This window comes from Pseudoliparis swirei, chromosome 2 (genome assembly GCF_029220125.1).
Source record: "Pseudoliparis swirei isolate HS2019 ecotype Mariana Trench chromosome 2, NWPU_hadal_v1, whole genome shotgun sequence".
Taxonomy (NCBI): domain Eukaryota; kingdom Metazoa; phylum Chordata; class Actinopteri; order Perciformes; family Liparidae; genus Pseudoliparis; species Pseudoliparis swirei.
In genome coordinates, this window is record NC_079389.1 from 22,323,900 (window position 1) to 22,337,895 (window position 13,996).

The window sequence follows — 13,996 nt, forward strand, 5'->3', positions numbered from 1 at the left end:
CATATTTTTAATGGTTTTAGCAAACATTTAAGTGACACTGACAAATTATTAATAATAATGGTTTGAATGAAATATGAATACAACTAACATTGTATTACTGCCCCATCCTCGGGCCAGGATCTCCTACATCATGATTAAAATATAGATAAGGCAATTTTAACAACAAATAGAGGAGAAAAAAACATATAGGTTAGTTTACATAATCTGAACAAAGGAATGATGCCTGATAATGTTCACATGAAACTTAAAGGTGTTTTTAGAAAAAATATATACATTATTTTCGTCATATACGGTTGTTGAATTCAGTCACCGGAATACAAATAATATTTCTACTTTTGTAAAAAAAAAAGAAGTAAAACTGGCTGGTGAAGCAACAACAACCTTTCCCCCCAATGTAATCAAACTTATCCATCTTTACATTATGTTGGCATCACAGGAGTCACGCTGCAGTATCTTAAGTGTGACGATGAGTTTAATAGATCTCCTAAACCAAGGGTAGAAAAAAGCATACACCACTGGGTTTAGACAGGAGTTACAATAAAGCAGCCAGGTCCCAAACATTGCAAACACCAAACTTGTTGACATCTCCTGGCTGGCAAAAGAGGGATAAAAATAAGGACAGAAACATATTAAAAATACAACCACGACAACGCCGAGAGTCCTGGCTGCTTTTCTCTCCGATTTCTTCGCGGTCACCCTAACCGAACCCTGGAGTGTAACGGACGCAATATGAGACCTCATGGCTCGAGCCTGAGACACGGCCGCCACAAACACTCTCATGTACAGAACTATGATGACGGCGATGGGGCCAACAAAGGTCATCGAGACATCAACGGCTCCTTTTATGGAGTCGATTACAACCACACACTCTCCATAGCAGGAATTATATTGATCTGGATGTTTCAGGAAATCCATCAGAATCACACCATTATAGAAAACAGAGCAAATCCAACACAGGCAAATGCTGAATTTAACTCTTTTGGGAGTCACTCTGGTGGGGTAAGACAAAGGGTCACAAATGGCCACGTATCGGTCAACTGATATGAGCACCATGTTTCCTACTGAAGTAGATGTGAGGATGAGAGCGACATAATAAAAAAGTGCACACACAATGATCCCCAAATGCCAGCAGCCCCCTAAAAGGATGATTTGAACCGGCATCAGCAGGAGGCCGACAAGGAAGTCTGAGACAGCCAGGGAGAGGAGGAGGAGGTTAGTGGGGCTGTGGAGCTGCCTGGAGAGGAAGAATGATTATATTATGTTTAGAAGTCATGAGAAAATGATAATCTGTAAAAGGTATGAATAAACAAAATATGTTATAATCTCCAAAAGCAAATATTTAAGTTTTACATCCCTATCAATTTTCGGAACACCGGCTATCTATTTAATAATTTGTTTTTCTTATAAGGCTATGGCGAGGTATCCTTTGAAGACCTTTTCTTACTCATCGTGTGTGTGCGTGGGTAGAAGAGGAGGTCAGAGAACTTGCAGCAGCTTATATTTCAACATGATTATCATTAATGCATTCACTGATAACAATTATAGTAGAAAAAGTACTCTTATGATTGATATAATTTTTCTTCAATGCCATGCCATTTAAATCGTTTCAGATCACAAAATGTTCTTAAACTGTGTTAATTTAACAATATCTCTATTTTCCCAACTCTTGTAAAATAAACTACTTTATATTGAGATAAACAATATTCTATTACATGCTTGTAAGTTCATCTTCATGCCTGAAATGGGAGATGGAGATGATGACCAGCAGGTTGAGAGCCACAGTGAGAAAAGACATGGAAGAGAAAAAGATGTTAAGGAATAAGCTCTCGGTGCGATGCTGCATCGGCCTCTTGCAGGAGGTGTTGAGTAGTTGTGGAAAGCAGAGTTCAGCTCCTTGCAGTGTCTCCATCATGAGAGAAAGGAGGAGGGAGGCTGCTGAGCTCTGGCTGCTTTCTGATCAAAGTCCCCAGTCATACAGCCGATAGAATCTCGGCCTCTATTCCCAATGTGCACATGTAGTGCAAGTTTGGAATGATTACTCCCAATGGTGTTGAAGTAATGAGCATTAAAAACAAGACGCGCACCTAAGAGGTTCATTGGTTCATATAGTCTGAACTGAAATGAGAACTGGGTCCGGCAGGGATGGGACGGGGAGAACTGCGGCCGACAGGGACGGAGACGGGGCACCAGAGTCAACCGGGACGTAGAATGGACACGGGGAGCCCGGATCGGCCGGGACTGCAGCGTGGAGGGGACTGCGGGAACCGGCAGGGGCGCCAACGGAACACAGGGAATCCCCGACAGGAATGGCGGGGGCTGCCAGGCGGCAGCGGGGAACGGCGAGGGCTGCTGGGGCTTGGGCTGGTAGCCGGACGGGACTGGCGGAGCTTAGGGTTCTGAAAGGCTTTCTTGTAGAGCAGGTCCAATTGGACAAGTGTGAACTGTGGCAGCTGTCCCCAATCTGGCCTCGGCTGCTGGCTGGTTGCCAATCAGTCAGATGCTCTGACTGATTGGCAATTAGTCAGCAGCCGATGCTGCTCATATAAAAAGGGCAGCAAAGCTGGAGGTAGGGAGAGAAGTGAGCAGAGGCGCAGGTTTGCGGTCTGCTGTGCGTTGTGTGTGATAATAAAATATGTCGTCTAACGGAACCTCTTGGTGATTGGCTGATCCTTGGAGCTTTTGGGGGAAACTCACGGGTAGCGGCAATAGAGCTGCTACATGAACAATTACAAATCAATCTGATTTCACTCAGACATTCTGGGTAAGGGGCGTCGCCTGTCAAACTTTGAGGGGGCGCTAGAGAGCAATTTTTCTAAACCAAAGTTATACGTGTATTGGATATGTCGATTTTGAACAAGCCTGACAAGCTTGCCAAATTTTGTGAATTTTCGTGTATGTTAAGTAGCCCTAATATGCGCCCAATTTTCTAAAATAAAAAACGAAATTAAAGCTGCGAGCAGCGATGAACGGGTCCTTGCTCATCTGCACCAGTCGGGGGCGCCGGCAGGACGTCAGCCTGCTCAGCCGAGAACACAGTCCCACTGGTCGGACGTCTTACCGTTTTTCACGGAACGCTGATTTTCATTCGCCAGTGGACGACGCTTTGACCGAGTGAAAATAGGCATCTCGATATCCTCAGGCCGCAAATCGTAAACAAGCATGACAAATTTGAGGTGGATTCGAGCAAGTCCAGTTGAGCCAGTAGGTGGCACTTTGACTACGAGTGAAAATAGGCGTGTCGATATCCTCAGGCCGTGGAAGGAATCCAACACCACTGTAAAGAATCTCGGCATTATCTTTGATCAGGACTTGTCCTTTAACTCCCACATAAAACAAATCTCAAGGACTGCATTTTTCATCTACGTTACATTTAAAAATTCAGGTACATCTTGATGCAGAGAAAATTATTCACTCTTTTGTTATTTCAAGACTAGATTACTGAAATTCCTCATAGGACTGCTCTAATAAGAGCTTGTAGCACCATATTGCCCCACGAGAGATCTGCGCTCACGAAATGCGGGCTTACTTATGGTCGCTAGAGTCTTAAAAAGTAGGATGAGAGCCAGAGCCTTAATGCTGCATGATGCTGACGTTTTGGTATCCTGCATTTAGAAAGAAATGGAAAATGTTGAAAGAGACAAACTTACCGAAAGATGGCTTAAATACTGCGTATCTGGCTCTGTATGAAAGGTGGGGGGCTTTCTCTAAATCTGTGTCCACAAGCCCGTTGCATAATCTGCCTGTTATGACATTTGTACAGACGAGGGATTCGTTTCTCTCTTTCCCAATATTCAGGTGGGTTGAATTGTACTATGGCCACAGTGCAATTGGGGAGCCAGCCCCTCCTGGCTGGCTCCCCAATTGTAGTGGTTTGATTTCTTTGTAATCGATGCTGATTAATCTACTTGTGGTTCCTAGAGTCTTAAAAAGTAGGATGGGAGCCAGAGCTTTCAGTTATCAAGCTCCTCTTTTATGGAACCAGCTTCCACCTTCAGTCCTGGAGGCAGACACAGTCACCACATTTAAGAGTAGATTTAAGACTTTCCTCTTTGACAGTTTCTCAGTGTTTCTCAGTCTCAGATTTGCCCAGGTCCAGCTCCTAGAGATGCTGCTATAGGCTTATAGGCTGCTGGGCGACGTTTTAGGATACACTGAGCACCTATCTCCTCTTTTCTCTCTACTTATGGACAAATGTACATCTCTTCATTATAGATTACTAACTCTACTTCTTCCCCAGAGTCTTTCTAACTTCTGGACTCGTAGGGTCCATTGGACCTGGCTGGTTCTGACTCCTTGACCCTGCTTCCTGCATCCAGCCCCTGGTGTGTGCCTGAACTCCTTCCCAATGGCCCTGCGCCCTTTGTGCCTCTAGCCCAGACATGGGCAAACTACGGCCCGCGGGCCATATCCGGCCCGTTAGGCTTTTTAATCCGGCCCGCCGAATTTGTCCAAATCGCAACTTTGTTTACTTCCGGTGTGCGTTGGCGCGGAAAGTACTCGTCACACGAAACCCTTCACCGTAATTTGTCAATCCGTTTGTCTGTCAACATTTTGCGAAAAAAACAACCAATGAACACTCAGTAAATCACAAAGGACCCGCCCACCACACAGGTGAGGCTCATTTAGAAACAGCCGCAGTGATTTGGGCGAGCAGCGCGGAGCCTCCGGAGGAGGAGGAGCTGCAGAGCCACGAGGAGGAACACGCAGCCAGAAGAGATCCACTTGGACCCGGGTAAGTGTCTTTACTAAACGTTACGTGTCCATTACGTGTCTCGTCACGGTGTCCGTTACGTGTCCCGTCACGGTGTCCGTTACGTGTCTCGTCACGGTGTCTCGTCACGGTGTCCGTTACGTGTGCGCAGCTCCGGCCTGCAGCTCCGCCTGCCCGGCCAGCAAAGGGGTCTCGTGACACGATGACATGATGTTATTATAGTGAAGCCATATTGTAAATAGTCTGTGTCAATAGTTGTGTTCTGTTTTCTATTTCTCAACATGTATATAATGTAGATTTTTGTTTATTTTTCATGTACAATACATATTTATTTGGAAAAAAAATAATGGTCATTTTTTATTTGCACACACCCCATGAAACTTTATCTGCAATATGAAGTCATTTCTCAGTCCCATCTTTATCATTTTGGTGAATGTATGACGGACCACATCATTTCTACTCAAAAAACAATGATACAAAATTTGGTTTTCCACATTTATTTACATGTATCTAGCATTGTATTAAGATATTTCACTGCTTTTGTGAACTTATAACCTATGGTAAACCAATTTCAAACACCAAAACAGTTCGTCCACATGAGTAAAGGTGTGTTTTCAGAAGAGATATGAAGAATTTTTAAAAATCAAACTTCAATTGTCAGCTTTAGGGCCATATTTTCATACTCATGCTGACCAGATGACGCCGCACATCGCCCTCAATTTAAAGACCCTGTTAGGATCTGGAGTTTGTGTCTAGTTTCGTGTCTTGTTTAGAAGTCCTTGTGTCGTCTGTCTCCCTGTGATTGTCTGCCCTGGCCCTGATTGTTTCCTTCTGTGTGATTGCTGGCCCCGCCCTCATTGTGTCCACCTGTGTCTCGTTCCCCGTTGTCCAATCCTCTCACCTTGCCTGTGTATGTAAACCCTGTTCGTCTCATTCGCAGTGTGGCTTCGTACTGTTTAGTCTGCGTTTTTGTCGTTCCTGTCTGGTCTGGTCTGTGATTTTTGTAATTAAATAGTTTGTGCAGTAATGTCGGCGTTTGGGTCCTCTCTTGCTGCGACAACCGTGACACCACATGACAGAACGAAGCCACCAATAATGGACCCAGCCTTCAGTTTCTGCTGCACGGTTCCTGCCTGGCCAGCTAATTCTCAGGTACTTCTTGAGGAGATGTGGGAGTCCCTCCGGGCCTTGCAGTCAATGTTGGCGGTTCGAGTCCCCGGTGTTCCGTCACAGGCTCCAGACCCCGAGGTTCCAGTCCACGATGTTCCAGTCCCCGGTGTTCCGTCGCCGGTTCTGGTCTGGCCAGCCTCCCATGATGTGCATCTCCACAACATGTGGGAGTCCCTCCGGGCCCTTGGGTCTGTGCCGGGTCCAGTCCCCGATGTGCCGGTTCCAGTCCCCGGTGTTCCGTCACAGGCTCCAGACCCCGAGGTTCCAGTCCACGATGTTCTGGTTCCAGTCCCCGGTGTTCCGTCGCCGGTTCTAGTCCACGATGTTCCGGTTCCAGTCCCCGGTGTTCCGTCACCGGTTCCAGTCCACGATGTTCATGTTCCTGTCCCCGGTGTTCCGCCGCCGCCTCCAGCCCCCGATGTTCTGGTTCTAGTCCCCGGTGTTCCGTCGCCGGTTCCAGCCCCCGATGTTCCGTCAACGGCTCCTGTCCCCGATGTTCCAGTCCCGTCCATCCCCGGTTCCCCGTGAACCGTCCCGTCCAGTCACAGTTCCCCATGTCTCGTTGCCCGGTCCTGGTCCCACAGAGCCCCCATCCCAAGACCCCGGTACCCCTGTGACTTCCTCTCCTGAGCCCGGTCCCCTAGCTCCCCACTCATGTCCTCCGGCCCGCCCTTCCCCTTGGCCTGGTTATCGTCCTGCGGCCCGCCCCCCGGACTGCTTCTACAGCCTTGGACCCTCCTCCGGCTCCCCTCCACCCACCCGTGTGGAACGCTTGGGACGTCTGGAATTCGTCCCTTGAGGGGGGGGTACTGTTAGGATCTGGAGTTTGTGTCTAGTTTCGTGTCTTGTTTAGAAGTCCTTGTGTCGTCTGTCTCCCTGTGATTGTCTGTCCTGGCCCTGATTGTTTCCTTCTGTGTGATTGCTGGCCCCGCCCTCATTGTGTCCACCTGTGTCTCGTTCCCCGTTGTCCAATCCTCTCACCTTGCCTGTGTATGTAAACCCTGTTCGTCTCATTCCCAGTGTGGCTTCGTACTGTTTAGTCTGCGTTTTTGTCGTTCCTGTCTGGTCTGGTCTGTGATTTTTGTAATTAAATAGTTTGTGCAGTAATGTCGGCGTTTGGGTCCTCTCTTGCTGCGACAACCGTGACCACACATGACAGACCCCTTTCTAGTTTCTGCTGCAGGCAGGATATGTAAAACAGTCTATCTCTCAGGACAATCTGTCCATTATTTTGCGGGGTTTAAAACAATTAGAAATTATTGAGCTTGAGTATTTCATTGGGTAATAATTTGTTTTGAATGTTGAAAGTGATTCCATTGATCTTTTTCCAGTAAATGTTTTCTTAAATTTTGCACCTTCAATTGAAATGTATAAAAAACAGACGCAATCTCCAGGTTTGATCAATTACATTGCGTGTCCAAATGCTCCTGGCCCGGCCCCTCTGTCACATTTTAGAACCGATTGTGGCCCACAAGTCAAAAAGTTTGCCCACAACTGCTCTAGCCTCAAGGGCCTGGCCTGATTGGTCCGGCCTAATTCGCAGCCTCCGGCCTGCTGCCTTTAGGGCCTTGCACAGCCCAAATGACATTCGGATCCACTCGAATAGCCTACAGGGAGTGCACAATGCTGTGTTCATTGAGTTTTTTTCTTTGATTGATACTTAGTCGTCCTTGAACCCCGGCTTTGCAAGTCCATCTAGATGTGAACTTGGGCTAGACTCAACATTTCTCCCGTAGCTGTGCCTATGGTGTGTAATTATTAGTTGGTCCTGATGGGCAGGTTGCTCCTCCCATCAGTGTATGAATGTGTGAATTATGTCATGTAGCGTTAAAGCACCTTGAGTCTGTCGGAAGACTAGAAAAGCGCTCTACAAGTACAGGTCCATTTGACTATTTACCATTGAATGTTTGCGATAGGACCTGAATGGACACTGCTCCGGCTGTTAGATCAGCACTTCACTGAACTAGTTACAGTCTGAGATAAAACTGTGGCAGATACCACCGTTTCCTCAAGACCTACAGGTTAGCTCAGCAGGTGGGTACCTAGAATAGTGAGTGGGTACAGTACACCCTGGGTCTACATTGACAACAGGGATGTAAACAGTAACTCTCATTATACAGACCAGCGCTGAGGCGTTATCCTCCAGGCAAGCCATTGCTAAGGTGCTTAAATAAGGTATCATCTGTCAGGTGAAGTTGGGAGCATGTGGCTGACAATTATTATGGTACCCCTTGTGGACTCCACAGATCCTCGCTGGGAAATCAGCGGTGGCATTAGTCTGGACCTGGTGACACTGATGGAGAGCCTGCTAAATTGGGAGGTTGGTACACAGAAGATAAATTAACAAAGATCAGGCCTGTGCTATAGATACAACTCACAGCAACACTCCTTGATAATGGTCATTCCTAGCACATTAGGAAATGCGGAAATCGATGACCATCCTATTTGCAATTTGCTTCATCACAAAGCTGCACATCCAACTCCCAAGGTTCAAAATGTTGTTGAAAGAAACTCTTGGGTACGGTTGACCCCATTGAACCCTATGTCCACCAGACGTGGACCCAGACCCCACCCATCACGAGGGTACGCTGGCGCACGCTGGCGCACGCTGGCTGCCGCTCCTCTTGACACTTTGTTATCGCTTGTATGATTTATGTGACTTTTTATAGCTACTTTATTCAACCGCCTCTCGTGTTGGAAGACACTAGGAATACGGCGGACTTTTGATTGATCAGTGAAACTGAGAGCCTACCTGCTCTACTGGAGTCCCTTTTTTTGTTTTGTTTTTGTGATGATTATTGGTGTGCTTTTTGAACTGTTGGCATCTGGGAGAGGTGGCGTTGCCCCGGCTGGAGCTGGGGTTGGACGGGGTGTGGTCGTTGCAAGACGGCGCGGTTTGTTTTGTGCTCCATTTTTGACATCGGTGCTGGCAATGATTTCCTACACCGCCCCGCAGCTACGGCGTTTTCGCAGCTTAATGGTTCCATCTGACAAGGGGTTTATAGCCCGCTGTCAAGAGTGTGGGGTTCTGAGGAGCAGACCTCGCTATATCCACAGAGGTTCGCGCCGCGGTCTCAACGTGGAATCAGGAAGCAAAACCAACCTTGGAGTCATCGTCGGAAACATCGCGAGACTACCCAATACTAGGCACAATGGAAAACACGGAGTGGATCGCAGTGTATTACGGAGCTTGCAGAGACTTCCACCCCCTGCTTTGTCTCCTGCCATCATGGAGCTGCTAAACACTCAATCCCTCATGAAAAAATCCCTCATATACGACCATATTCTGGACAAAGGGCTTGACTTCATGTGCCTAACAGAGACCTGGCATAAACCAGGGGACTACTCTGTGCTTAATGAAGCATGTCCCCCTGGCTATAGCTACATGGAGAAAGCCCGCAGCTCTGGTCGTGGTGGTGGACTAGCCGTCATGCACCGGGCTGAACTAAAACTGTCCCCTCTGCCAATGCCTGATCTTTCTTCTATGGAATGCATTGCCTTCAAATGCAAATCTCCTTACTCCATGACAGTGCTTCTCATATACCGTCCTCCAAAACCAAACCCATCTTTTCTACCTGAGATAAGTGATCTCCTCACCTCACTCTGCACTATGTCAACTAATATAGTCATTGTTGGTGATTTAAATATCCATGTCGACAACCCCTCCTGTCAGTTTGCAGCAGATTTCCTGGGTGTGCTTGAGGGTCTTGGCCTGCAGCAGCATGTTGAGGTTCCTACGCACACCAAGGGGCACACTCTGGATCTGGTTATCACTGACTCTGCTTCCATCAGTAACCTACAGGTTTATGATCTCGGTGTGTCCGACCACAACGTGATCTCAGTGGCCTTGACTTTTATGCTACCTACCATTAGTCCTAAGCGTCAAATGTCTTTTCGGAACTGGAAAAACATTGACCCAGCCACTATGACCATGGATCTCCAGCTCATCACCTGCCCAGCCTCTGCATCAATGGATGAATTAGTGGAGCACTATAATACATCCTTGAGCAGTGTTTTTGATCTCCATGCCCCTGTCAAATCACGTGAGGTCAACTTCTCACGCTCCGCTCCCTGGTTCACTCATGAGCTGCGGAAAATAAAAACAGCTGGGCGTGCCATAGAACGATGCTACAGACACTCTGGGCTCACTGTCCATAAACTGGCCTTCCGTGAGCATCAAAGGGCTCCGACTCCCTTAAGGATGCTCGCTCACGGTTCTATTCCAGCGTAATCAATAAAAACCCTGGAAACTCTAAACAGCTTTTTTCTACAATAAATCATCTCCTGAAGCCACAATCATCCTCTTCAACTGAGGCTACAGAGGAGCGATGCAACAGCTTCATTGACTTCTTCAGAACAAAGGTCAACAACATCCGCTCTACGATGTCCAGCTCTCCATCTCTGCTTCTCTCTGACACCAACACCTTATCTGCGAGTGTGCTGTCTCCTCTCGATCTCGCTGAGGTTCAGGAGAGCCATGTCGAGAAAATCCTCAGAAATATGAAATCCTGTACCTGTACACTGGACCCCATTCCCACTGCTCTGCTCAAGTCACATATCCCCACTCTCAGTCCTTTCATCACCAAAGTTGTTAACCTTTCCCTTCGCTCTGGCTGTGTCCCTCCTGCTCTCAAGGTTGCTGTCATCCGTCCCATTCTGAAGAAGCCCACCCTGGACCCAGAGGTTCTAGCCAACTACAGGCCTATCTCCAACCTTGCCTTCCTGTCCAAGGTGTTGGAGAAGGTAGTTGCTTCTCAACTTCAAGACCATCTCAAAAACAACTACTTATTTGAAAAATTCCAGTCAGGATTTCGTTCAGCCCACAGCACTGAAACAGCTTTACTAAAGGTGACAAATGACCTGCTGATGTCAGCCGATGCAGGATCACCCTCACTCCTCATCCTCCTGGATCTGACTGCTGCATTTGATACAGTGGATCACACCATCCTCCTAGAGCGCCTCCACACCACCATTGGACTATCAGACTCTGCACTCCAGTGGTTCCAGTCCTACCTTTCTGGCAGAACTGAATATGTTTCACTGGGAAGATGCAGGTCCAGACGGCTCCCAGTCTCCTGTGGTGTTCCACAGGGGTCGGTGCTTGGACCAATCCTCTTCATTATCTACATGCTCCCCCTCGGCCGTGTCGTCAGCAGACATAGGATGTCCTTCCATTGTAATGTTGACGACACACAGCTTTACATCAAAACTGCCCCAAACCCCTCTGCAGCATGTCATGTGTCACCGCCTGTCTTGGGGAGATAAAGGCGTGGATGAGCAACAACTTTCTCCAGCTAAACAGCAGCAAAACTGAAGCCCTCCTTGTTGGCACTCAACACCAGGTTCAGACATCACCCATAACTCATCTGACCTTTGACAGTCAGGTCATACCCCTCTCCTCCACAATCACCAATCTGGGAGTTCGGTTTGACCCCCACCTGACCTTTACTGATCATATAAAATTCCTGTGCAAAACCTCCTTTTATCATCTAAAAAACATCTCCAAACTCCGTCCCACTTTAACCCTGTCAGACGCAGAGAAGCTCGTCCAGGCCTTTATCTCCTCAAGACTGGACTACTGCAACTCTCTACACTGGGATCACTGACAAGAACATCACCAAACTACAATATATCCAAAACAGTGCTGCCAGGGTCCTGAGGGGAGTCCGGAAATATGACCACATATCACCCATTCTCCAATCACTGCACTGGCTGCCTGTTTCATTCCGGATTAACTACAAGGTCCTAGTACTCGCATATAAGTGCATCAACGGACATGCACCCCCCTACCTACAAGAACTTATCACTCCCCTAACCTCCACCCGCACCCTCAGATCCACAGGCCGCTCGCTCCTTCGGGTCCCCGACACCAAGCTCCGCACCATGGGCGACCGGGCCTTTTGCTCGGCAGCGCCACGCTTGTGGAACGGTCTCCCTGACCACCTGATGGAAACTCAGACACTGAACTCTTTTAAGACTGGCCTAAAAACCTTTTTATTCAGGAAGGCATTTTTTTTTACCTTGAGTTAATTTATTGTCAGCTATTACATTCTGATTTTTTCTTTTTATGGGTTGCTTTAACTATGTTTTTATCGGTTTTATTTGTTTTCACTATATGTGTGGCACTCTGAGATTCTTTGAAGGAAGAGTGCGATAAAAATGAAATGCATTATTATTCTTATTATTATTATCTGGAAATGACAGCACATTTTGAGATTCATCAACTGTAAACTCTGACTTTGTTAAAACTATGGGGAATTCAACAGAGTTGATATTCAATCTGGTTTAACTTGCTCAGAATATATTCGGTCATGGGGATAGAGGGAGGAGCGAGATTCTATCGGCTGTATGACTGGGGACTTTGAAAAGAAAGCTGCCAGAGCTCAGAAGACTCTTGTCTCCTTTTCTCTGATGATGGAGACACTGGAAGGAGCTGAACTCTGCTTTCCACAACTACTCAATATCTCCTGCAGGAAGCCGATACAGCATCGCACCGAGAGCATATTCCTTTATGTCTTTCTGTCTTCCATGTCTTTTCTCACTGTGGCTCTCAACCTGCTGGTCATCATCTCCATCTCCCATTTCAGGCATGAAGATGAATTTACAAACATACAATAGAATATTGTTAATCTCAATATAAAGCACTTTATTCGACAAGAGTTGGGACAATAGAGATCATTTTAACTGAACACAGTTTACGAATATTTTGAGATGTGATTTAGAAAAAATGTAAATGAATTACATTCAGAAAAAAGAATTAATCATAATACTACTTTTTCTACTACAATTGTTAACTGTATGATAATCCGTGAATGCATTAATGATATTCATGTTGAAATTTAAACTGCTGAACGCTCTCTGACCTCCTCGTCTACACACACAAACACACACATTTATAGGAATGTACATTTACATTTTAAAATACAAGTAGCTAAATGTATTACAAATATTTGCTCATTGGAGAATATAACTTCATGTTGAATATTGCATTGTATTTTGTCAGATTTTGTTTATTCATACCTTTACAGATTAATGTTCTCATGATTTTCTCATTCTTCCTCTCCAGGCAGCTCCACAACCCCACTAACCTCCTCCTCCTCTCCCTGGCTGTCTCAGACTTCCTTGTTGGCCTCCTGCTGATGCCGGTTCAGATCATCCTTTTAGGGGGCTGCTGGTTTTTGGGGAGCATTGTGTGTGGACTATTTTACTATGCCTCATTCATCCTCACATCTGCCTCAGTCGGAAACATGGTGCTCATATCAGTTGACCGATACGTGGCCATTTGTGACCCTTTGTCTTACCCCACCAGAGTGACTCCCAAAAGAGTTAAATTCACCATTTGCCTGTGTTGGATTTGCTCTGTTTTCTATAATGGTGTGATTCTGATGGATTTCCTGAAACATCCAGATCAATATAATTCCTGCTATGGAGAGTGTGTGGTTGTAATCGACTTCATAAAAGGAGCCGTTGATGTCTCGATGACCTTTGTTGGCCCCATCGCCGTCATCATAGTTCTGTACATGAGAGTGTTTGTGGCGGCCGTGTCTCAGGCTCGAGCCATGAGGTCTCATATTGCGTCCGTTACACTCCAGGGTTCGGTTAGGGTGACCGCTAAGAAATCGGAGAGAAAAGCAGCCAGGACTCTCGGTGTTGTCGTGGTTGTGTTTGTAATATGTTTCTGTCCTTATTTTTATCCCTCTTTTGCCAGCCAGGAGATGTCCACAAGTTTGGTGTTTTCAATTTTTGGGGTCTGGCTGCTTTATTGTAACTCCTGTCTAAACCCAGTGGTGTATGCTTTTTTCTACCCTTGGTTTAGGAGATCTATTAAACTCATCGTCACACTTCAGATACTGCAGCGTGACTCCTGTGATGCCAACATAATGTAAAGATGGATAAGTTTGATTACAATGGGGGGAAAGGTTGTTGTTGCTACTTCAATAGACATTTTGTTTTACAAAAGTAGAAATATTTTTTATCTCTTCCAGTGACTGAATTCAACAACCGTATATGACGAAAATAATGTATATATTTTTTCGAAAAACACTTTTTAAGTTTCATGTGAACATTATCAGGCCTCATTCATTTATTCAGATTATGTAAACTAACCTATATGTT

General features: G+C 46.3%; 2 protein-coding genes across 2 annotated transcripts; one reads left to right on the forward strand and one right to left on the reverse strand.

The window, feature by feature from the left end:
* Window positions 1–414: 414 nt before the first annotated feature.
* LOC130206919 (trace amine-associated receptor 13c-like) lies at window positions 415–1,909 on the reverse strand. The gene is made up of 2 exons (XM_056435198.1): window positions 1,737–1,909; window positions 415–1,234 (listed from the first exon to the last, which is right to left on the reverse strand). The coding sequence occupies exons 1-2, from the start codon at window positions 1,907–1,909 to the stop codon at window positions 415–417; spliced, it is 993 nt and encodes a 330-aa protein (XP_056291173.1).
* A 10,386-nt stretch (window positions 1,910–12,295) lies between these two features.
* LOC130206864 (trace amine-associated receptor 13c-like) lies at window positions 12,296–13,767 on the forward strand. Its single transcript, XM_056435090.1, has 2 exons — window positions 12,296–12,468; window positions 12,948–13,767. Exons 1-2 carry the CDS (start codon window positions 12,296–12,298, stop codon window positions 13,765–13,767), a joined length of 993 nt encoding a protein of 330 aa, XP_056291065.1.
* Window positions 13,768–13,996: the final 229 nt, after the last annotated feature.

Bases quoted from the DNA above. Each gene is read 5' to 3' on its own strand.
- LOC130206919 (XM_056435198.1), bottom strand. From the start codon at position 1,909: ATGGAGACACTGCAAGGAGCTGAACTCTGCTTTCCACAACTACTCAAC. The intron at 1,235-1,736 runs GCATGAAGATGA...CTTCCTCTCCAG, and splicing joins ATCTCCATCTCCCATTTCAG to GCAGCTCCACAGCCCCACTA.
- LOC130206864 (XM_056435090.1), top strand. From the start codon at position 12,296: ATGGAGACACTGGAAGGAGCTGAACTCTGCTTTCCACAACTACTCAAT. The intron at 12,469-12,947 runs GCATGAAGATGA...CTTCCTCTCCAG, and splicing joins ATCTCCATCTCCCATTTCAG to GCAGCTCCACAACCCCACTA.